The 24029-nt window shown below is 37.0% G+C and overlaps 1 protein-coding gene across 1 annotated transcript in view; it reads right to left on the bottom strand.

Annotated features, from left to right (window-relative positions):
* Window positions 1–24029, bottom strand: part of ZNF407 (zinc finger protein 407) — a 333877-nt gene that overhangs the window by 111571 nt on the left and 198277 nt on the right. Inside the window, exons 6-7 of the mRNA XM_021530861.2 lie at window positions 21814–21897; window positions 13580–13700 (exon numbers count right to left, since the gene is read on the bottom strand). Coding sequence (XP_021386536.2) covers window positions 13580–13700; window positions 21814–21897 — 205 coding nt within the window. The remainder of the gene's footprint in view (window positions 1–13579; window positions 13701–21813; window positions 21898–24029) is intronic.

Genomic DNA, 24029 nt, shown 5'->3' with positions numbered 1-24029 from the left:
TTAGCTATATAAAAATGACATAATCTCCAAAACCAACCAACCAAACAAACAAAAAAATGCACCCAGAGATGCATTTAGTGAGACACGTATTTGAAGGTCAGGTTTAAAATCAAAACCAGACTAAACCAGCCAATGTTGATTCTAATGGCACTTAAGACTGTACACATATTTGAAAAATTCTATTTATATGCATTTAATTTTCATTACAGGTATTGGACTACTAGCCCATAAAGGACAGATAAGATTTTCTAAGGAGACTATGGGAATTAGGCACTGATACTGCACTTCAACTTGAAGGCAGGCTCTCAGCTGTTACATCTTCTTTGAGGTTTTAATCATTAAACAGTATCATAGTCCTGGCAACAGTTAAGTTTCACCACAACAGTATGGGCTTTCCTGTACTCCTATGGTGAAATGTAATCCTACATTTATGAATCAAAAAGTAGCTCCAAGAAAGCTGGTATGTTCTCACAGCATGTTGACCTGAGAGAACAGCACAAGAGGATGATGATACACCAATTGCTGTACAGAGAAACAACAAAGAAAATGCTCTTGGCCTCAGAAAAACTGTAATCTAATGATAATCAGACAACAGGCAAAAAGAGTAGTGATAGGTTTGGGACACAGGGTATCTGTAAAACAAGGTAGAAAGCTTTTTGGTTTAGGTGCACTGTTGGGCATGGCAGTACAAGATGGCAGCCTAGTCTGTCCTCCATAACCATTCAAACTAAGAATGCAATTAGTGGACATAATAAAGAACTGATGTATGTCTCAACATTTGCATTAATTAGGTATCTACTGTTTCTAAAGAAAGATGTAGGTCACCAATAGGAAATATCAGAATCTCTAATCTGCTTTGGAAAAGGAAGCAACATTGCCCTTAACTTTATAGAAATGATGCCACTATTCTAGGTAGTAAAACTCCCAAGTTTAGGGCTGCCCTAATTTTGAGGAAGGCTGAGTTCTGTCCTCTGTCCCAGGAAGGTATATTAGCTGGCCCAAAATATCATGCATCAACCCTTTCTTCTTGAAAATTTGCCATAAGACAGCAAGGAACTGCCAGGAGCCAAGAGCATATCTAGTCCCTGCTTTCAGAAACACTCTTCTGTTTTCAGTTATGTTCCCTATATAATTTCCTTAGAAAATCTAAACATGCTTCTAAACACTTTGTCCTGTGCCCTTTCAGCTGAGAAAACTAAACAATAACTTGAATGAGGCTGCAGACAGCAGTTGATTATGAACTAAATGAATCCTGATTTGTCTAATATTCAGGTCTCTAACCCATACCCCAAAATACAGGAAGCGGGGCCTGTTTGCCTAAAAAATGTACCAAAAGTCTTGAGGCAGACATAGTAATTTCCCCAGGACAAAGACTTCTGAGCATGCCTCAGTGATTTCACTCAGTTGTACAAGAACTTGCAAACTCAAGTAGAGAGAAAACTGAAAAACAGAAACTCCAAAAGGAGTACATGCTTCTTGATTTAGATGTCTTTTTGCATGACTTAGGAGATCAGGATCTTCTCTGAAAATCAAGTGAAAAGTAGAAATAACTGGGTTCTCAATCCTACAACTTACTTGCCTAGTTTAATTTTTTTTACTGCTCAGGATACATCTTGTGGAAGGTGCTGCCTGCTCCCTGGCTTTCCATTTCTCTCCTTCCTAAGAAAAAAGTGACAGGTGAGAATTGGCACTTCACTGAGGACATGGAGGGAAGCTGAGTAACATCAGTGGAGCCAGGATTTTATCCACTGGTTTTGTTTCTGTTTTATATTATTGAGCCAGTGACAGTACACACATTCCAGCCAGTGAGAGCTAACTCTCAACTGAGCTGTGGAACAGAGATGCTTAGATGGAGAGGGGCTTAGTTATTATCCTTTCTGTTACAGTACATCTGCCATGCTACTAGTGAACTGAAACTAAAAATGGGCACTTCAGAGCAGGAAAAGGAAATAAAGCTTCTCCTGATGCTTTGTTATAGAGTTCTAAGAGAAAAGACATCCAAACAAAAGAGGAAGCCAGGAACAAATGCAGGTGGACAAGAACTCAGCAAAACATCTGCCTTTTAGAATCCAGTTCTGCAATGCAGAGTACCTAGAGAGATACCATCACCCAATACTGCATTTTCAGCTCTCACCTCTTGCACCACCACCAGGAAACACAAAGCTATTCCAAAAAGCTGCACTCACTGGCCTTGTTTGCCTGACTTGATGTCCCTGCATTTATTTAAAACAGACTGGATAGTAGACATCTACTTTGCCCTCACAATAGTTCACATTAGGACTTTCCTCTCTGGTCTGACACAAGTGAACAAATCCAATACAAATTCCTTTATCTTTGAAACATTTCTTCTACTTGAAAGTTTTACTGCTCTTCAAAATGACTATATTTCAGCATGCAAAAATCAATCAGCTAAATACCATATGACTGTGCTATAATTTATTAGTGCTGATCAAAATCTTAAAGACTAGTAATTAAAATTCAAATTAAAATGTGATGAAAGTCACATTTAGTCACGTAAATGAAGAGGCTGAATTTCAAATAGGAACAGAGCCACTGGACCCCATGAGATGAGAATTTGTGGATGCTCAGTATCACTAATAACACGTAAAAAGAACTTATCATTTATTCAAACTTTGTTTCTTTTTCCTGAAGTAAATACTTCTATACAGATCTATGAATATGTCAGTCTGTCAGTGAATTACTTATAGAAAAAGTGCCAAAAAAAGCACTTGTGGAACAATCTCTCCACAGTGGGAAGCTTCTTTCTATTCACTAAGAAATGGCACTGGTCTGAATTGCCTGGGTATAAATCTTTTTCAAATGATCCTTTTATCTAAAGAAAAGCACAGATTTTGGGAGTCTCCTGCTTATCCTTTGAAAAATACCTTTTAAAGTTTACCTTTAAAAAGGACCTATCCTGACAACCTACAGTTAATCTGGGACAACAACAGTTAATTTGGGACTCAATACTTTGATATATGAGTATTGTACCAACTGAAGCACGATTTCCTATGCATTCATGCCCTGTTCACTAAATCTCCCAATACACCAATGCAGCAAACAACAGCTCCCCAACATGTTCCTTCACGATATCCCCACCCAAGAAAAAACAGTTGTTCTGGGTGGTGAGGCTGGATTGTAAGAGAGAACAATGCATGACAGCTAAATTTTGCTTGACTGGTCCTCTGTGATTTTTTTCACTTCTCACCCACCTCTTTCAGGAAACATGAACTTAATTTATCTCAGCAACTACTACAGGGTGTCAGTTTTCACTGAAACTGGCCAACAGCTTAAAAAGTTATTAAAGAAGTGGGTGAAAGATGGATGGATGGGCTGGCGCAAGTCTTACAATAAGTTAGGGACAGAAGGCTAAAAAATAATCCTTGTCAACTGATTAAAAAAAAATGTTTTTCTGAATTAAAGATACATCTTTTTTCCTGAAACAAAAACAAATTACTAATGGCTTCTTATATGCTAATACCCATATAAGAGATCTCCAAAATTTTCTAAGGAAAACTGTACTTTAAAAAGAGCTTGTTAACAAAAAGATACCTGAAATACCATATTTTTCTAATGAAACATTATCAGAATTTAAGAATTTATTTTAGTAGCTACAATACCTTCTACAACTTCAAAATGGTTCTAAGTATTGTTTGCCCTGTAGATCATGCATGCAAAATTTCAACAGAAATGTTTTGAAGAAGCTGAGTATGAGAAGGCATTCCACATGGGATTTGTAGCAGAATAAATGATGTCCCATGCTACAGTTGTTAGAGAGAATCCATAACCATCTTGAATGGGGATTGAAGGACCATGCAGGAAAGTTGCAAACATAAAACAATAAATAATATATTTTAATAGGTATTAGCAGCATCACAATGAACCATGGGATGATATTCAGGCAGTTTATGATATCAGTAGAAGCACTAGATGTGTTTACAGGATTATAACACAAATAATTTTAGAGTATTTTTGTGTGTTTTAAATGATAACATCACTAAAAATATAAAAAGGATAGCAATGCTGAAGAACACCAGGAGAAGTATCATTTTAAACCATTATCTAAAAATGTGGATACATGGGTTTGGACCTATATTCTAGTAATCACAGTGAGCTGGGTAGTTTGCTTAAGTGAAAGGAAAAAGAAACCTAGGAAAAAAAACTGTGTACTTACAGAAAGAGGTGGCAAAACATCAAGGAATGTCTCCACTCCAATCCCCTGGCCCAAGGGGGTGGGAGAAAAAACACTTTTGAATTAGCTGGTTCCATTGCATTAGGCACTCAGCATATCTAACTTGCTGAGGAGATGATATTATTTTCTCTGAAGATACAAAGTAAGAAGTAGCTTTGACCTAACACATCCAAGAATGCAGAACAACCTTTTGTTCATATAGCTTTTCTTCCCTTAATTACTTTTCCACTACTAAAAGAGCACATTTTAAAATAGATTAAAAAAAAAAAAAAAAGAAAAAAAAGAAAGATAACAGCAGAGCAGCACTCCATCACTTGCAATAACAAAACTGAGTGCTTCATATGCTGGTTACTCCCTAAGAAGTCTCAGCTATATCTGTGGCTGTTATTCAGACCTAAATGGGCCAAGCAAAACCACAAAGATCATCCCAACCAGGGACAAAATGGCTGTAATAAGCAACTTAATAAGTTACAACAGGACAAGTCTCCTCTCCAGATTGTCTTTTTCTAAGTAAAGCCTCAAGGGAAATAGGGATCCCTGATTCATGATTTATGAGAATAAAGTTGAGTACCATACAATAGAGACTGCAAAATGGTTTCAGGGATGATGAGCTGTTGTATACCAAATGGACTGTCTTCCTTATGCCACATTTTCCAATGGAGAATGCACCACCTTCTCGCAGCTGCTCAGGAAGGAGAAAAGGACACAACACAAACCTTGAGACAAGCTCTCTCCTGGCCAACGCTAAGCAGCAATTTCAAACCCACAGGTTCAAAGCAACATCTTCAGAACTCTGAGCTCCCAAATCCTGAATGTCTCTCTCTCCAAAGCAGAAAGCTGAGGTTCTCAGAGATGAGCTTCAGCCCATAGGCACTCCCCACAGAGCTGGGAAGAGGGTGGCCAGGTGCAACAGACTTCCAAACCCCAGGTGCTGATGCTGCTCCAGAGCCTCAGTACCACCATACACATCATGGTGCCTGGCAAACACCCTCCAGCCACACTGCAGAGCCTGCACTCCAGCCTGGTGCAGCACCTTCCCATCAAGCCCATGCTTCCACTCCAGAATTAGGGAACCCTGTGGTGGTGACAGAGGCTCTAGCACCTGAGTTCCCAAAGTCACCCAACATACCTCTTCAGGAGAATTTGGGCAGAGGCTGGTACAGGGACAAGGGCAACTCTGCTAGAATGTGCAAAGAATTTTATTTAGCTTTAATAAACCAGGAATTTCTAACAATGCCAAATTTATCTGGAAAATTGCTCACCATTTCTAATGCATTAAAAGGATCTAAGTGGCAAGTTTTTCTCAAATACAAAAGCTCTTTTCTTTCCTTGCTATTCAGCAATTCTTTTCTTTATCTCATTTTCATCAGACTTTAAACAGAAAAAAACCTTTCCCTTTCCTCCCCTTGCACTAGAGTACACCTCTTTCTGGGACTTCAAAACAGAAATTGCTTTCTGTGACTTCCCCAGATTTAATGTTTTGTATGCCACACATGAAGGAGAAAGAGGGAAAGTTGTCACAAAGACAGCAAGAACACAGGAACTTGTTTTACAGGGTAGTAGCCATACAGCCTGGAGAATAAACCCCACACAACACAACAGGCTCGTGTCTATCAATTTCATCCTGAAGACCTGTAAAGGCATCAAAGTAATTTCAGATTGCTAGCTACCTGCCACATAGTTAGATGGTAGCTATCAGCCATAAAATAATAATAATCCTTGTAGATTCCATCACTCCCAAAGATAGCTTTGGCCGTTTTATAGTGGCCGGATTGGGGATTAAGGAATGGCAAAAGAAACAAACAAATTAATTATTTTCTTCTCTAACAGGCGAGAGCAAAAAAAAACATATACAGTTGTTTTAATATTTTTTAAATATGTTTTACACAAAAGGCACACATTAATTAAGCTATGATGCCAATGATTATTTTTAGATCAAACCATTCTAACAAATGGAAGTTTATTTGTCGACATAAAAGATCTTCACTACACTTTTTATCAGAAGCACTGTAATAGGAAATTCCAGGTCTTTTTGCTACTACAAGCTATATTAAGACCATAGTATTGCTGTTCATCTTGAGGTTAATACTAAAATTTTATTTACTATCAAAATACAACATACTTAGGATTATTTTAATTTGAAATATATGCTGGTGTTTCAGATTGATAAACATGAAGTATATATTCAATACAAATATACATGTATTTATGGTAACATATTTATGCTCTTTAAAAAAGAGGAATAGATGAGACAGTGATGACTACATATGATAGCAAAGAAAGAAGTGTGAGGACAGAGAGAAGATAAAATATGATAAAAGAATACATTAGTTACATTAATCTGTCTACTGCATGAAGTGGTCTTATTCATATTTCCTAGACACCAAATACTTCAAGGTTTTGGGTTAAGTGTCTTGGACACTGATTCAGAAAAAACAGCATCAGTTCAGCTGGAAATGGGCTGCCTCAGAAACAGTTAGGGACAAAGCCCAAATTGAACAGTAAGGGAAAGACAGCGACTGCTGAAAGAAATCAGGAGACCGACAATGATTTTTGAGAATTTAAATCAAAGTGTGAACAAATTACAAAGTGCTGGCCTACAATCAAGACAGGCTGTAACAAAGAGATGCTGAAACCAGGTATTAATTTTTACATTTTTATCAAAATGGCTTCAAGTCTCAGTAATATTAAACGCAGCAGTATCCTTTGAGTAATTAAGCAGAGCATTTAGGCTTAAATAGATCTCTTAAAAGTTGTCCTTCAAAGGACTAAACCTAAAATGAGACTAGAATAGTATTCTCAGTGTTTGCAATTGGGCAGATCCTTAAAGTCCCAAGTTCAGTGTTAGCATGAGAATCACAGACCTATTGAGTTAAAAAGACATATTTTAATCCCTCTTTCTTAGAGTGTCAATAGGGAAAAAAAACCAACTCCTAAGAACAAACAAGTAAACAACTAAATAAATAAAATACAAAAATTAAAAAAAAAAAAAAAAGGGAAAAACCCAAAACAACAAAAGAGATACCAAGGCTCATGGAATTAGTGATGAATTTCCTTAAGAAATATTAGTCATTAAAATAAGTAGAAGTCCTTACTACCCTTCTACCAAGTGGAGTGCATTTACTACACTTCTAATTACAAATACAGAATGTGGTGGACCTCACAAAATGATGACAAAATTTCATGCTGAACCAAGGCCTCTTAACATGGCAACTTCCCAGGGGACCACATTCACTAAATCAACACATGCCAATGCACACGTGTGTGCTCGTACACCTATCTTTTCCTAAGAAACAATCCTGTTTCCTCGTACACACACATTCTCCTAAGCACTCCATGCAGTGACATTGGACAGGGACAGCTTTGAGAGAGGGAGCCCAAGCTCTTTTATACACTGCCACCAAGCATTGTCCAAAACTGCAGAGACACAATTTCTCAGTCAGTGCAGGTAGCAGACACCTTGGAGCACGGGTCACCTGTGTGCTCTGCAATTCGGAGTGTCAGGAATTACATCTGCTTAGGCTGGTTAACCTGATAGCTGATCTGCATTGGCACTACTGCAACACTGCATATTTTTATTCTGAGTTCACCACATAAACTATATGATATAACTTAGGTGAATATAAAGTTTTATTAAGCCACAGAAACATTACAAAAGGGAAAAATGCTGACCATTGTTTTGTATGCCATGTATTCGCTGAAATAGTGAAAGTGGTTTTGCAACTACATCTAAATTCTATTTCAGATTATTTTTCTTTTAAAGACTTAAATGCTACAGCATATTTTATTCCAGATTAATAGAAATATTTCCAAATATTTTATCTGAATGTTTATTAAAAACTAAGGGGGGAATAATATTCTGAGTTTTCATCTGGGAACTGTGCCCATTCACTGACAGAATGTCTCTCTAAACTTCTATCTTCGTTTGTTTATAAGTCTCCTAGCAGAAGGCACTGGATATCCTCAACTCCTGCTGCTGAACACAACAGAAGCTGGAGTACTTCCCAAAGGCCCTGTTTGCTCTGATACATACATGCTTTATTTTCCTAAACAATTTTGTATTTGTACAAAGTATATGCACCTTTTTTCTTCCAATTCTGCCTTTATGGTATATATATGTATATAAAAGTGTTCTCCCATAGTGCAATGCTGGATGCCACCTGGAATCCTCATCAACCTATATAGCTGTATTACGTAGTTATTTCCTATACAGGCATACTCAATTTCACTGGTTACAAAGAGCATACTTATATTAATGTTTTAATGATAAATAAACTGTTTTCATAATTTTATGTAGAATTTGACTTAACAGCCTCTCAGTTTTGCCATGAATTAGTATGTATTGTTACCTCATCTGTAAAGTAGTCCCTAGTTATCCTTGATGTAACAAGGGAATAGTGTACAGCTGATGCCATCATACCTAAAAGTTATTGAATTCACCAAAACAGAGAGAAAACACTTACTTTGCACCTTCTTATGACTTAGGTGCAAATCCTGGAGTGTATTATAAACTGGTCTTTACAACCTATGAACAGATACTATAAATCAGGCAGAAATAGGACTTCCCTAGGGATGCTGTCCAAAAAAAGAAAAGTGGCCCCTGTGGAGTAACTCCTAAGTCATGCTGCCACTGCTGCTGAAAATATGCAATGAATCCGTCTGCAGTTGGAATTTCAGATGCCATAATCACTTACAGAATGTTGTCTAATTATTTTATTATGCATAATAAATGTAAAATATTTATTTTAGCTTACATAATTATATTAAAAATGTATGCTATTTATTCTCAGTCTTGTAAGACATCCTTCACAAGTCATATACTTTATAGAAAGGAATGCATGCTGTTTTGCTGGCCTGGCTATTTGTTTTATACAACTTCTACACCTTATCTATGACTAAGGAACACTCCTGCATATTGCCTTCTTTTCTCTCACCACCATGAGTACTCTGTGCAAAATGAACCATACAGTGGAATCCTAGAGAACTGAAAATTATTTTCTTTAATCACAGCAGAGAGATGGACTGAAGAACATTAACCTCAGTCCCACACTCTTGTGGTCAAAGTAGTAGCAATACTCTTTCTGCATCATGAAACTATGCTAGTGCTTCTCCCAAGCACTACAATCCAACAAATTTGATCATATGAGAAAAGCAGGAATCTGCCTTTTGCATGCCCCCTCCATGTAACTCAGATCCATTTCACTGAAACATCACCCTCACACAAACCATGAACATAAATTGCCAGAGAAGTTGTAGTAGTTATACAGATCAGAACAAATGGGAGTTAAATTTAAAATATTACATATGAATAAATGAGATTTCCCTTTCTTAAGACACATGCAAAAAACCAGTTTAGTTCTGAAAATACTGCATATCTGCATCTTCCATTGACAACATCAGACTTAGGGGAATTTTTCACTTCTGAAATCAAGTTAAATTCAAGGACCCAGCTATGCTGCAGGTTTAGAAAGCCTGTCCACAGACTATACAGTCAACAGATTTAGAAACCTGTGTCACAGGTGCTGTTCATTTTCAGGATGTTATACAGCTCTTCAGTGCTTACTGTGCCCATTACCAAATGCAAACAGTATTGTTGTCAGTGTTACTCCAGGATGGTGTCATCTGAAAAGTTCAGCCACATAACACATCTTTTTTAAATGACTAGGAAATATAAAATAAGCATTGCATAAGTAATGGTAGTGCAGGGCCCTGTGAGACCAATTCTGTATTATAAAATTAGGTTGAACATTAATTAAGGGTGAATGAATATTTTTGTGTGACAAAGCACATTGACTTAAGAATGGAGAGACATGCTGTGTGATTTGAAAAAGTAAATGCAAAAGAAAATCATGTATATTTTTATCTAAATAGGGAAAACCTAAATTGAAAACCCAAATGTGAAAAATATGTAACCAAAAATACAAGTAAATGTTTGTGTTTATGAATATTATATTTTGCTTCCTTCTAAAGAATTTTAAAAACTAGACTGAAAACATAATTTCAAATTACAACTGTTGCTGGAAGTCATATACTACTGTATGAAAAAGCAGACGTCAATTTCTTTGTCATCAAAATACAAAATATTTGTACAAAAATATGTATCAAGTGACCACAGTACAAAAACTAGAGATGGAAGAGAACATTTTTCACAAGAATACTGAAGTAGAACTATAAGCATATGCATACTATAGAGAATTTATAATTTGTGAGCTAAAAATGCTAAGTTAGTTTATTATTCCCTTCAGAAAACCACATCCATTCATGTCTTTTTCTAGTTAAAAAAAGAATGTCTCATGCTGTGTGCTATATAGGGAATAAATTGTGTTTTCTGTTCCATGCAGCCAAAATCACTCTTTTCCCCATAGTATCATACAGCTGATTTCACTTCAGTTTATAAAGTTTATAACAGTTCCTAAATTCAGATAAGTTTCTTCCAATAGCCCTTTTTCTGTACTTTTAGCCAGCATTATTTAGACTTTCACTCTGGCTGGCAAGAATTTTTGCAGGATGATTATTCACAATTTCAGGCTGAGGAATTGAAAACCTTGAAGTCAAGAATATCCAAGAATATTCTGAACACCAGTGAGCTGAAAGGGAAGTTTAAATATCTTGTACTTAGCCACTGTTTTAATTCAAGTGTCTCTAACTATTTTATAGATTAGAGATCAGTTATCAAAGAAAGGAAACTTTATATTAGGACTAGCAATACTTTCCTCCATATCCCAACACAAAACCAGGAATATTCACCTCCCTGAAAGTACAAGGCTCATTAAAGAGTCTGCAGTTGCCAAGCAACACTAAACAGCAACACATGAAATAGTCTGGATGAACTTACAGTGCAAGGGCCGAGCTCAGAGCATCACGAAGAGACCTCAGCCACTAGACTTAGGAGTGAATTTTATCACTAGATCAGGAGATTTCAAAATCTTCATTTTAACATTTTTTCTAGGTGACACTTGCAAGACTATATACCATCTGCTGAACTGGTGCAAACAGTATTATTTATAAAGTTGCTAATAACTTTCCTTTAAAAGAGAAATACTACGTGACTTGAGAAGGAGGCAACGTGATTCCCTTTAGTTTAAAATGAAGAGAGAGGTGGATAGAGAGCAGAACATATACTTGCCAACAAGGCTGGCTAATATCCCAGGACTGTGGAAACTGGCAGGCACAAGCAGGACTGCTGAGTTAATAAATAAAGCAGCCCCTCTATGGGCTCCTCTGCAGCTACATGGAGTGGCTCACTGCCTCTATGAAGTTGCAGCAGCAGCAGCAGAGCTCTAGTTCCTGCATCCCTAGCAGATGTTTTTTAGCTGAGCTTGGAACACATTTGCTGCAGAATCAAAGCTTCATCAGCTGGTATCTGTGGAGATCAGCCTCCAAAGGTTAGGTCAAAATTGGCCTGTGAAGGATGGAAACTAACATTCTATTGTCATGAAACATTTATTTTTCAATAATATAAAAGCAGGGCATGCCCAGATATTTCTTGTTAATCCTGATAAAATATGCTATGCTTGCATATTCTCTAATAACTTCCAGTATAATAAAATACCAAAAATCTTGCTATTTCTTGGAATTTATATCCCATACAGAAAACTCTTTGTCCCAAGTAAAATGATCTCCTGCCTTTCATTCAACAGAGCACTGGATTATGCATTTTGTCATCCTGAGTAAGGGAAGTGTACCCACTCATTGGATGTGTGTAACAAATCCCAAACTGACTCACATCTACAATACTCCCAGTCTCTTTGGTCTTCAAGCCTAGGATCTCAAAACCCACTGTAACCCACTTCTCATTACCTAGCTCTATAATAACATTATTCCTGTCAATTGGATGATTCAGTAAAGGTGGACGACCACAAAATTAGGTGTCCTAAAACACACAGCATTAAAGACAGCAGTTCTTTTACCTTCAGTGTAGCACATCATGTCACACTAATGCTTATATGCTCTCACTTCACTCAACACAGATCTTTTAACACAACTGCTCTGACAAATGAAAACCACCTCTAATTCCTAGATGATTTACTGAAGCTGACAAAACCACTTCTACTTGTAAAGGAAAATATAAAGAAAGCAGGGACACTGTTAAGGTAGCAGCATAGAAACATAGCCCTCGCCCCCTGAGGTTATCAAATTCAGTTCTCTGCAGTTCTAGAGTGTGATTTAATGGGTGCTCAGTACAGAAGAGTTCACAGAACATTTGCCCCACACAAACAAAACAATGCAGTGATAAGTTTTGTACAGAAAATGTGTGACCACTGCAGAAGCTTTCTGTACAAGAGTTTTCTGTAAAGTAGCTCATGAAAAAAGGTATTATGAAAGCAGATAGGCTTCATTATATAGTCTTGCTTTAGGAATCTACATTAAAATTTATACTAAAGGAACATTACAGTTATATGTTCAGGATGAAAAGAAAATAAAAAATACTATAGGGGTATAATCAAATGTTTAACTTTCCCCTCTAGTGTGCATGCATTGCAACACGTACATCTAATCATATGCCATTTACTAAATATAATGCTGTTTTGAAAAACTTTTTGAACATCATCTCTTGCAAATTGCCCACAAAATACTTCTATGGATTCCTTTATAGTACACATAGACTAGTCACCTTACTGCAAGGTATTAGAAGTATTCAAGAATGCAGAAAAAGTGTATTTAAGAGTAAAGATGTACTTAACAACCAATATGAGATCATTTAATAAGTAGTCTATAATAAACCAAAGACACAGGCAATAAGCACCAGTAGTAATCTTCATGTGTAATCATGTGATTATTTTAAAATTTAATCAACTGCCCTAACATGGGGATGGGTTTTAGTAGTGTAACATGGGAGGCTTTGCCATGCAACCAACCCTATGGCCAACTTTCATCCTCACACCCTGGCTAGCAAGGAAAAGGAAAATTGGAGCAAAACAACAAGACTCTGAAGAACTGTAAGTAGCTCGAGTTGCTTCCAGTTCTAATAAGTGTCTGGTGAGTACTTAGGCTGGTAAGCCTTTTAGAGAACTTTTCTTTTCTTGGCGAAATGGTTGCAACTCAACCAAGAAAAATTTCAAAACTGCAAATGATTTGAAAAGGCAATGTAGATAAGCAGCCTCACCATAGAGAATTCAAACAGACACTGGAGCAGCTGTGAAACAAACACTCAACATTAGCACTGTAGTGTTACCACTAAAAGGTTTCCCATCATTTGTTTTTCTTTATAAAGTAACACCTAAATACTGGAGACTAAGTTTTTAAATTTAGCTCCTAATTTAATATGCAATTACTTCTGCCCTGATGGTGTTTTAATGGCAATATATTTTTATTGGTGACTTCAAATGAACCTCATCTGATCACCTTAACCCTTCTCTCATCATGCTTTAGTTAATGACTCATTACCTGTAGTCACACCAGGGACATCTGTAAGGCTTTTCTCCAGTATGGACACGCTTATGTCGTGTCAGATGCGATTGTGTTGTGGAAGCAAAGTTACACTCATCACATTTGAACGGTTTCTCTCCTAGAAGGTGACAAGAGAAGATTATCAGTTTACATCTACAGAAAAGGAAGACAACCCCAAATTTCTGGCATATCCCTTGAGACAGCTTTTATCCCATGTATATATATATATAGCAAACATAAATACAACATCTATTTCCAAATACAATGCATTAACTGCAAAATATGACAGACACACATCAGTATCCAACTGACTTCCCAGAGGGAATTACCCAGAAGCAAAAAGGAGGAGAAAGAACAGCAATGAAACAGAGTAACCTTGTTACTGGGTCTTACTACTATGAAAATACTCTAATCAGGTGACAGGCATTTGTCTCACACCACATCTTCTCTTCAATCTGGGCCAAGCACAGCCCAAAAAGCAACATGGGGAGAGGCAGAAGGTGAAAAATCACACTGATGCTTGTATTCAGCATGTACTCGGAAAGGAACATCTCCAGGTGTAGTGTCTTTCTTTCCATCTCCAATCTAAATTTTTAATGTTATCCTTTAAATAACATAAATAAACTGGGACTGAGAATATGAATCAGAACTATCTCCTCCACTCCCCTTATCTTGCCTGTTAGTCTTCTGCCCTTGTGAATATTTTCTGAAGAGTAGGCCAGTTTACAGCAGAAGGACTTGAAAGGTTAATGAAAATAAAACAAACAAACAACAACTACTAAACTTTGACTAGGACAATATTTTCAGGTTACTTAAATTCAGTCTATGCTGAATATAGAGTTGCACCGAGAATTTCTAGAGGACTACTAATTGAGGAAAAGTAAAAAATCTTTAGTGTCTTAGTTGCTATGTGAAAAGAGTACTTTTCCTTCTACTGGAGGGGTCTACCTCTTAGAAGATACTAAGACAAAACCTCATGACAGATACAATGTGATGACTAGTTAAGACACCTACATCCCATTTTTCAACTGGTTGTCACAGAAACATTGCTTGGGGCTTACAGGCATATATAGTTACCATTTAGGGAGAAAATAGGTTTTCATTCGTATGGAGAAACTAAAAGCCAGTTCCTAACTTATATTATCTTCACTGAAGTGTGCAAGCCTTCCAACGTACTTATCTAAAAAATACATAAGGAATCAACATCCCTGATTTAAGAAGTTTGGATAAAACTGCTAGAAACAGACATGTACTGCGTAGACTGTTCAGAGATCTAGGACAGGCAGTTTCAAATTGAACCATAAGCCTATTAGCAGGTATAATTTGAAGTTTTTCAGACTGACAGAAGACAAACCCCAGCATAAGACTATCAGTAAGAGTGGCCTACTGCAATCAGTAGCAAATGGCCACTCCCAAACAGCCATGCCACCAAGATAAATTTTTCAAGCTGTTTATAGCAGGAGACACTGAAGATTTTGGAATAGACTTTGCCAGAATTCTGAGAACAGAGAGAAATACACATTTTTCACACTTGGAGATTGTTGGGGTTTTTCTTCCCAAGGGAAAAAGATACTTAAGGCCCTCAAGGCTTGAAAAACCCCTAATGCTGGATGGAAAGACAACAGAGCAGCTTCTGAAAGCTCCATAAAGAGTTGGAATAATTGCTTTTAGCAGCTGTGGGAGAGAATACCAGCCAGTGTTTTTCATTTATTGCTTCATGGGACAAGGAAAGGTGAAGGGGCAGGACTCAAAGCTGAAGCCTCCATGCTGGACAAATTGAGACGGCTTGAAAGTATGTCTTTTCTGCCCCAAATGGGGTTTTCTTGTCAGACCCTGACACTCTGCTCTGGAGAAGCTGATTCTCCCAGCAGCTTGCATGGCCGTGGCTGCTGCTTCAATTAAACTCTCTGGGAGGCCATAGACTCCCTAGCAACGTAACCTGCTCTTGAACTGAAGATTTCCCATTCTGATTTATTTTATCATCTAGCATTAAAGAAGATAGCAACATTTTCAAGCCTAAGTAGTTAAGCCACAGGTATTTTAGATAACATATATACTTATTTTAACTGCTTTCATTTAAAATGCACTAGAACCTTGCCAATTCGCCCCTGTGTAAAAAAGGCAGATCTGAACTGAAAGATTTTTAGTTTGCCATTCAGGGGAAGAACGGATCAAATAAAGGTTTGCTGCTGCACCAGGACAGGGCCAGTGGGGCTGACAGCTGAGCAAGGGCCTGTTGAAGCCAGAAGGGCTTGCAAATTCCACTGTGACCATAAGAAAAATGGTAATCCTTGCCCACTGCTACAGGAAGTTTCTCCTTAGGAAATCCTTGTGGCTAACTGCTCCTGTCAAGTAGACTATGTGTAAATCTCACCTGACAGAAAATACATCACGGCAGTACCACACAACAAATGGGGAGGAAAAAAGACAGCCTAGCACAGCCTTTAATTCTTATCAGTTGTACATAAAAACCAGTATTTTTATGGAAAAATAACCAGGTTAGTTAGTACAGTTGAAAAAAACCTAAAAGACAACTAGGTATTTCTTTGGGTTGGGTAATAGTAAAGAGCATATTAGCTGCAGGAGTACTTTTATTTATTTGTTTATTGATTAAAGGTTTCCACAGACCCACTAATTTAAGAATTTTTTGTCTTTCCTATCTATGGGCCAAGATGCTTCTAATAGGTCTTTGTGTCCCAGCTTTCCCTCCACCCTTCTTGCCCCCAGACATTTCAGGCAATAAACATAATTCTTTTAATATGGGTTGCCACTAAAAATTCCAAGAGGACTCTTGTTCACCCGCTGTCAAGGTTCTAATTCATACAAAATTAAAATTACACCAAGTAAAAATATCAGTATTGACAGTATTTTTTAAAACAACAGTATGCAATAACTTTAAATAAGTGTATCCATAACTATAAGGACAAAGTCTACATATTTAAAGACCAATAAAGGTAAAAAAAAAATGAAGTCACCTCCCCACCCCCATTACCACTTATCTGTCTCTCACTATATCTACCTTTAGCAATAACAAGCTCCATGAAAATAAAGATAGGTGCCGCAAAATGATTCAATGGTCAACAAGCTCCATGGAGGAACAAAAAAGGACACACATCCAAGATAAAGGACCCACTCTGTGGGGGTTTACAAGCACTTTCAAAAAGCTACCTTTTCTGACCATGGCATTACAAAAGAAATGGCTTTGCATTTCTTGACAATACTGCAAACAACTTCTGAAGTGCACCTGTTGTTTAAGGAACCTCATATGGAAAATTTGAACTCCAACAATCAAAAATTGGGGAAGAAAATGAAAAAAGGGACACTTCATAGGGAGAACAAGCATATAAAAGCAGTTATTAAAGCTGCAGCTAATCAGTAACTGAAGTTTTGTTTTTTCTTGCTACTGGACAAGTTCTCTTAGGTAGGGAGAAAGTTTTAAAATCCCAGGTTTTTGGTGTCTTTGCTGGTCAAAGGTTTGCTATAATCTGTTTGCCAATCTGCTGTAAATGTTGGTGTAAGTGGAAACAAAGATGCTCTTCAAATTTCATCTCTTGCTGAAAAGAGCAATAAGCCTTACTGTACTGCATTTCCTGTGGTATTCAACATTTTGATATTTTTAAGCTGTGGTGTGGAAGTTGAAGGCAAGAAGCTACATTATACATATAAATTCAATGCCGAGTAATGTAACTACACATTAAAGTCAAAGAGCAGTTCACATGAGAAATAGAAACACAAAGTGAGTCACTCATCTGGATAAAAAAACATATATTATTAAATTTTCTTTCTTTATTACATTGACCTATAAATGTCTTGAGATGAGTGAGCAGAAGCAATCATACAAACAGTGCTCTGTACAATATAAGCTACCATCTTCAAAAATGCATGAAAATATTTGAACAAAGACAAGACCTCCTTAAGCACTTCCATAGGTTCATGGTGACTGCCACAGTAGTGCACAGTAAGTGTACTTACCCACTAATACTTTACTACTGTGTACTTCTATCAAGCCTGAGAAGATCACACCACAACCAACACATGGAAAGCAAATGCAGGCTGTTGATGTGTAGAAGATGAGGATGGGGTTTTTGCAATTTGCAGGAGTACTAACCAACATTAAAAAAGGGATTTCATGCAAGAGAACACAGTCTGTGACTGATAGCACTGTGGGACTGAGTCAGTTGCTACAGCACACCATGGAAGTTTACTGGGAAACATGTAGAAGATCGGACAAACAAAGGAGTTGAGCAGAACAATTAGAGAAAGAACATAAAGAAAAGATATTTTAAAATTATTAATTGTTTCCATGCTTTCATTTCAAGCCAGAAATAATTACCCTTGCTTGTTTTTTCTCTCTTACGCAATTTTCGAGTTGATAATGATTAAGGCAAAATATTTGAATCATCTGCTATTATATGCTTCTTGTATGTGCATGTGTGTGTGTGTATATTTTTGGAGGTTGATTTAGAGGCTATTTACCCTTTTTTGTTACAAAATTCAGGTAATCGTTTAATTCTTAGTTTTTGCTGAATTTAGAGTAAGTTGAATTACACTATCTTCAGGAAGATTTTCTTACTGGAACAAAGTAAGAATCAAAAAACTTGCTTCAGGATGACTCAAAACACAAAATCTTTTCCTCACAGCCTTGTTGAGACACCAGAACTACAGCATCTATGTTCCTGCACCACCGCAAACTATCCCTTATTTACCACATAGCACCAGCTGATACTGCAAGCAGTCCAAGTTTCTTAAGACAGTTTATCACAGCCGAGCAGCCACAAGTGCCTATTGTAAAGCTATTGGCAGACAGAGATGTAAGTATTCCTTTCAGTGTGATAAAACTCTGTGGTCAAACTCTGGACCACTCCTTAAGCCATTGCTTCAATTCACAAACAGAAGTTTATGCCATGGATATTTACACCGTCAGTGAACAACTTTCAGAATACCAGAGACAGATTCTTGCAGAATGTGTCTGGAAGAAGGTGCACTCAGGTCATAAAATGTTGGAACATCTTCCCAGGACAAAAACAGTCAACAATTCCAACAATTTCACTTATTTTCTGTCCAGAGCATATGTTTCTCACAGGACCAGGTCATCATTACAGACATGATGTATTTAAAACAAAATAAAAACATCAACTGGTAAAACACCAGGAATTTCTTGATAGGTCAAATTATTTGTTCCTACTTTACAGTTGAGATGGCCTATATCAATGAAACCTTTATGCATCTGCATCTTGAAACTAATGGCTTTTTCTTTCATTTGAACATTCCCATACTTCTTTTTATTTAAAATGAAAAGCATGTCTTCAAGGGATAAGATCCTATTTACCAAACTGGTCTATATAGTTTGCTGCAAGAGTGACTGAGGCTCAGCTTTTTTCACATCAATTAATACTTCATGTTGCCTGTAATATTTACAAAGAAAATGCATCTTTCACAAGATAAAGGCATTTCTCCAGGTACAAAGAAAGAATCCTATCTAAAAAGAGAAGAACAGATTAAGAAATACCAGAATAAAGAGTATAAAGAATAAGAAGTCTAAGTGGCTGGTCCAGTCTTCCCTTGTGTCAAATCTCTACCAGCAGCTGAACATTTCTCTGGGGTGTTGGGACATCTGAGGCCTTGAGGCTGGGATGAGAGGAGACTTGTTAAGTTGGTTAAGACTCCTTAACTACATGTGAGGATTTGTTCATTTGCCCTTGAACTGTGGGCCTCTGACAGGTGATAGAAGTAAATTTTGGACTGGAAGATGTTCTGTGTCAGCCCCCTTGACAGCTTGTGTTACAGCAGGGAATTATTTAAGCCATTTAGAGTATTTTTGATACCTATCCCTTTCCAACATGATTGTAATTGGCTTTGGCATTCTGCTTTGGGAAAATTGTGCCAACTGGAGACACAGAAAAAATAAAGGTGAAAAGAAAAGTACAAGGAGGAGTGCACTCAGCTAATGACTGAGATAAAGTTGAGCGCTGGATGAAAACACAATGGAATCCATGTAAGTGCAACAAAGGTGGATTGTGTCATTCTCCTTGAAACAAATAGAAGGTACAGATAATTTTTCTGCTAAAGAATCATCTCTGATTGTTTGTGCCACAGAGGCAGATAAATGCCAAAAAGATAGATCCCTCTGCCTCTGAGATACTGTCCTATATAGTATAAAGTTAATAGCAAAGTAATAACGAGCCTCCAGTCCTGACATAAAATATAAAGTTATGCTTGCTAGATGCAAGCTTCATGATCTATAACCTGTAAATCCCTGTGATCATAGCACAAGAAACCTCTACCACACTGGCAAAAGAAGGGCAAAAATGCCTTCAAAAACCTGGACAGCTTTTCACCAGCAGTACACCATATTTTCAACCTGATTTTGCACATAAATCAGGAAATAAAATAGATTTCCTCTTGGCTGGTGGCCTAATGATTTTATATATATATATATATATATTTGATGATAAAGGCTTACATTTCTGAGAAACTAGATCTGCACTCACATCATAGGTACAGACAAGATGGGTAAATACAAGAATTTGCATTTCTTCTATATCCCCATCCTGAAAGAAGTGTTTACCATTTGTGTGGCTCCACTGACTATGAGTCCTAGATATATGCAAGATTCCAATCTGTCACATGGCAGGGCAATGAAAAATAAAAGGTATTTCCTATCTTCTTGACAACAATGATTTTTTTTTTTGCTAAAGAATTAATTAATTAATCAATTTCTTAGCCTACATTTGTTAAACTTGTGCCAACATGTAAAAATTCTTCAAAGCTCCAGAAAAATAGAAACTTTAATTACAACTGAAGCATACAGCTTTTATTCCAGTAGTTGTAACTGCTCATATTATCATTCAGAATGTAATAATAAGATAACTTATTATGTTTACTAAATTACTTTTATTGGTCACTTGAAAAATACAAACTTCCTGCAGTGAATGGGAACTGATTGGCATTATTCTTCCACAAATTTATGTTCCTTGTTATTAAAAAAAAAATTTAAAATGTAGGATTACTAATGAGACTTGCAAGCAAATTTTGGCCTTGAATACACATATATTTTTTAGACCGTATCTGTTTCAAGATATTGACTAGCACTGGAAATCCTACCTTTCTGAAAGCATCAGAATCTCCTCCAAATATGGTTGCTTTAAATAAACTAAAAACAGGGTGGGAAGAATGGCTTCAGGCTCTCAAGAAAGAGAGTAGCTGCTCTCCAGGAAATTACACATTTAGATGGTATATGTCCTGAATGAAGATTAGTTTATACAGGGACATAATAAAATCTCCCACTGTGATTCCTTTACAAAATCCATGGAAAATTCATGATGTAACAACTATAGCTTCTCATTTGTTAGCCATTTCTTTCCACTGTACATTAGACAATGGTCACTTAACTCACACTGCAATTCCTGATGATATTACATTATCCTCACGATAGTCAGTAAAACAAAAAAACTGCAGCGGCTTAAACAGCAACACTTCTACGTCTGTTTGAACAAAATCTATTCAAATAATCAAACACTTACAAGGAACTACTAAAAAGCACAATTAAGGTAGAATGTATTAATAAATGTTTAATACTTACACTTTTTCTGGTCTTCTGAAACTAAGAACCAATTTAATTTTGTCTGATATTAAAATTTTATAACCATGTGGTAGGAAAGCTTTACTAATTCTGGGAGAGAAATCTTGCTTTACATGCCAGCCATGTGTTAACTCTTGAAGTTGCACCTATTAATTACAAACTATCTTAAAATTATGAAAGGGCAACTGAAACAACACTAGCTTTCAACCATGCTTCAATCCAAAAAAATGGATTAATTTATATGTAGTCTCTAATTTTCACCCAGGGACATTCTAGCAGTCTCTTGCAAAATCTTCACAGTAGGTAATCTATTTGGGCCTTGGAAAAAAAAAATTAGTAGACTTAGCATTCATTGAAAGAAGAAAGCAGGTCTTCACAATTCTACTTCCTTCAGAATAAAAAACCCAAAAAACCCAAACCCACCAAAAATACCCCACACTCACCCCCAAATAATTATTCAAACTCCCAGCTAACAGATTTGATGCAGACCCTGGGCGTAGCGATTTCACAAAAACGAGAAAAGGCAAAGCAAACAATGAGCAAGTGTATTATTCGTGCTGTAACGTGCTATTTGACTTGTGTTGCTCCCCAGTGCAGAGACTCCCTGGCTGGGGAGAGCGCGGCGCAGAGCAGAGACAGCTTTACTGACCTGTGTGCTGCCGCCGATGCTTGGTGAGGGCATGACGTGTCCCGCCGGCAAAGCCGCAAAGGTCACAGAGGAACGACTTCTCGCCTGTTGCAACAATAAACAGATGAGGGACTGCGGAGGTCACAGATCATTAAAACATATCTATCAAGGCTTTCAGGGTTACTAATTCCTCCAATCAAATGTTTCCATGTAAATATGTCAAATGGGAATGAAATTACCACTGCGGTTTATTGACTGTGATAAAATCTGAAAAGCACCACTGAACATAATTACATACTTGTCAGACCCATAAAAATTAGCTTTATTATCAATGGAATGGTTTTGTACAACTTCATTTCTGTTAGATGTCTTCCAGATGGGGCTGCTTTATGCACTTGAACAGTTTTTATGCATATCCTGATTTTTTACAATTCCCATACATCTGGCCTTTCTGTGCTGAGTAAAGATTGCCTGGAAAAAAAAGTTAATATACTGTATATATGATTCTGCTTAAATAAAATATATTTAATTTACTAACAAATTAAAGGTACTGAGAAATTTTCAACAGACTAGGTCACAGTCATCTTTAGTTACCTTCTTTTTAATAATAAGTATTAAATTATTTTCTTGAACACAAGAAGAGTGCAGGCAACAACAAAAGCCAAATTATTCAGTACCAGTGGCAATTCAGCACTGTTTATGTTTCTAAAGTTTTCATGGCATAAAGAAAACAGGTCTGGGGATTGCTGCTGAAATTGCAGCAGAACTCACATTGTTCGTCTTCAAATGATAATTCTTCATTCCAAACCTCTGGACCAATCTGAGAGATTTTGGCAAGCTCAATACTCATTAAAAGTGTATAAATACCCTCTTTTTAGTATTTTTTTTTTTTTAAACAGAAGCTAGCATTTTGCCCTGTTGCCTATAAATGCAGTTTATCATTTCACAGCAGTATTTTTCTCAGTGTGTACTAACATACATAGAAATCTCAGTCCATAAAGGCCACATGGAAGGTCATTAAGAAGTAGTAACACTAACCTCATAGTCTCAATAACTTGAGATAAGACTGAAATTTTAATTTTTTTTTTTTAAGAATCCCATTAGTCATCTGGAGCCAAATTTTCTCCTTCCACTGTAACACAGCAGTGAGGGGGCTGGTGGGGCAATGACTCTGAGTTCATTGAAACTAACAGTCTCCTTCCCTGTGGGAAAGGAAATTTAGTCCCTACAAAAGACTGGGTTAAGAGGTCTGGTGTCAAATTACCAAGTCCTCCTGTGGAGAGAGAAGGATGGAAACCTCCATGCTGTTTATTCCCATATAACCAGGCACAGGTGCTAGGAGAGGCACAGTTAACTTTGGATACTGTTCACATAAGCAAGAGAGCATCTCATGAGTGGGAGCTCCCAGAAGAGCCTTGCAGGGCCCAGCTGCCCTCTCCCACCACCACCTTGATGATGTCTCTGAGGAACCCCAGCTCTTCACCTCAGTTGCCCAAAGTAAGGGAGTCCCTGGGCCCTGTGATACCAGGAGGAAAGCAATTCCAAAGTTTCCAAGGCAGCTTGAATCCTACCACCAAAATGGGATGATAAAAGAGCTGATAAATCTCTGCCACGTAGCGAGGCTAGGAAATGCAATGGGCACATATTTCAGAATTTCACCATTTCAGAAAAAAGTAAATGGTGCATTTTATTTTCTGCACCCAAATCTGGTCGTGTAAAGCAGACTGAAATTATACAGGATTTAGAACTTTTTTGAAATTTTGGTCCGTTGATGAGAGTATCCCAGAAGAACAGCTAAGGTGCAAAATAATTTCAGTATAACTTTTGGGAGTTAATTCCAGCAATCTGTTACTATAATTGAATCTAAAAAAAATACATCAGAAAAAGTAGAACAGAAACCCATTCTCACTATTACACGAGGAATGCAGTTGTGCTAAATGATGTAACAAAGTCTGAATTTCACTGAAAAATGTTTGTCAATAATATTATTGCTGAGGCTATGCATGATTGTTACACAGAGATTTCTGCAAAGTCTCTTCCAGGTTTTTTTTAAAATTACTTTATGGCATTTTAAAAATCAGGATGTTCAGCATGTAGCACTTCAATTCATCAAAATATCGAAGAAAAGTAATAGAATGACTACACATAATGCTTAATTATAATTAAATATTAATTTAATTAATTAATCAATTTTAAGTATAAATCTTTCTAACTAGCAGTAATGCCTAACACCCTAG

This window comes from Lonchura striata, chromosome 1, assembly GCF_046129695.1.
Source record: "Lonchura striata isolate bLonStr1 chromosome 1, bLonStr1.mat, whole genome shotgun sequence".
In the NCBI taxonomy this organism is placed as follows: domain Eukaryota; kingdom Metazoa; phylum Chordata; class Aves; order Passeriformes; family Estrildidae; genus Lonchura; species Lonchura striata.
This window is presented reverse-complemented; position numbering and strand designations above follow the sequence as displayed.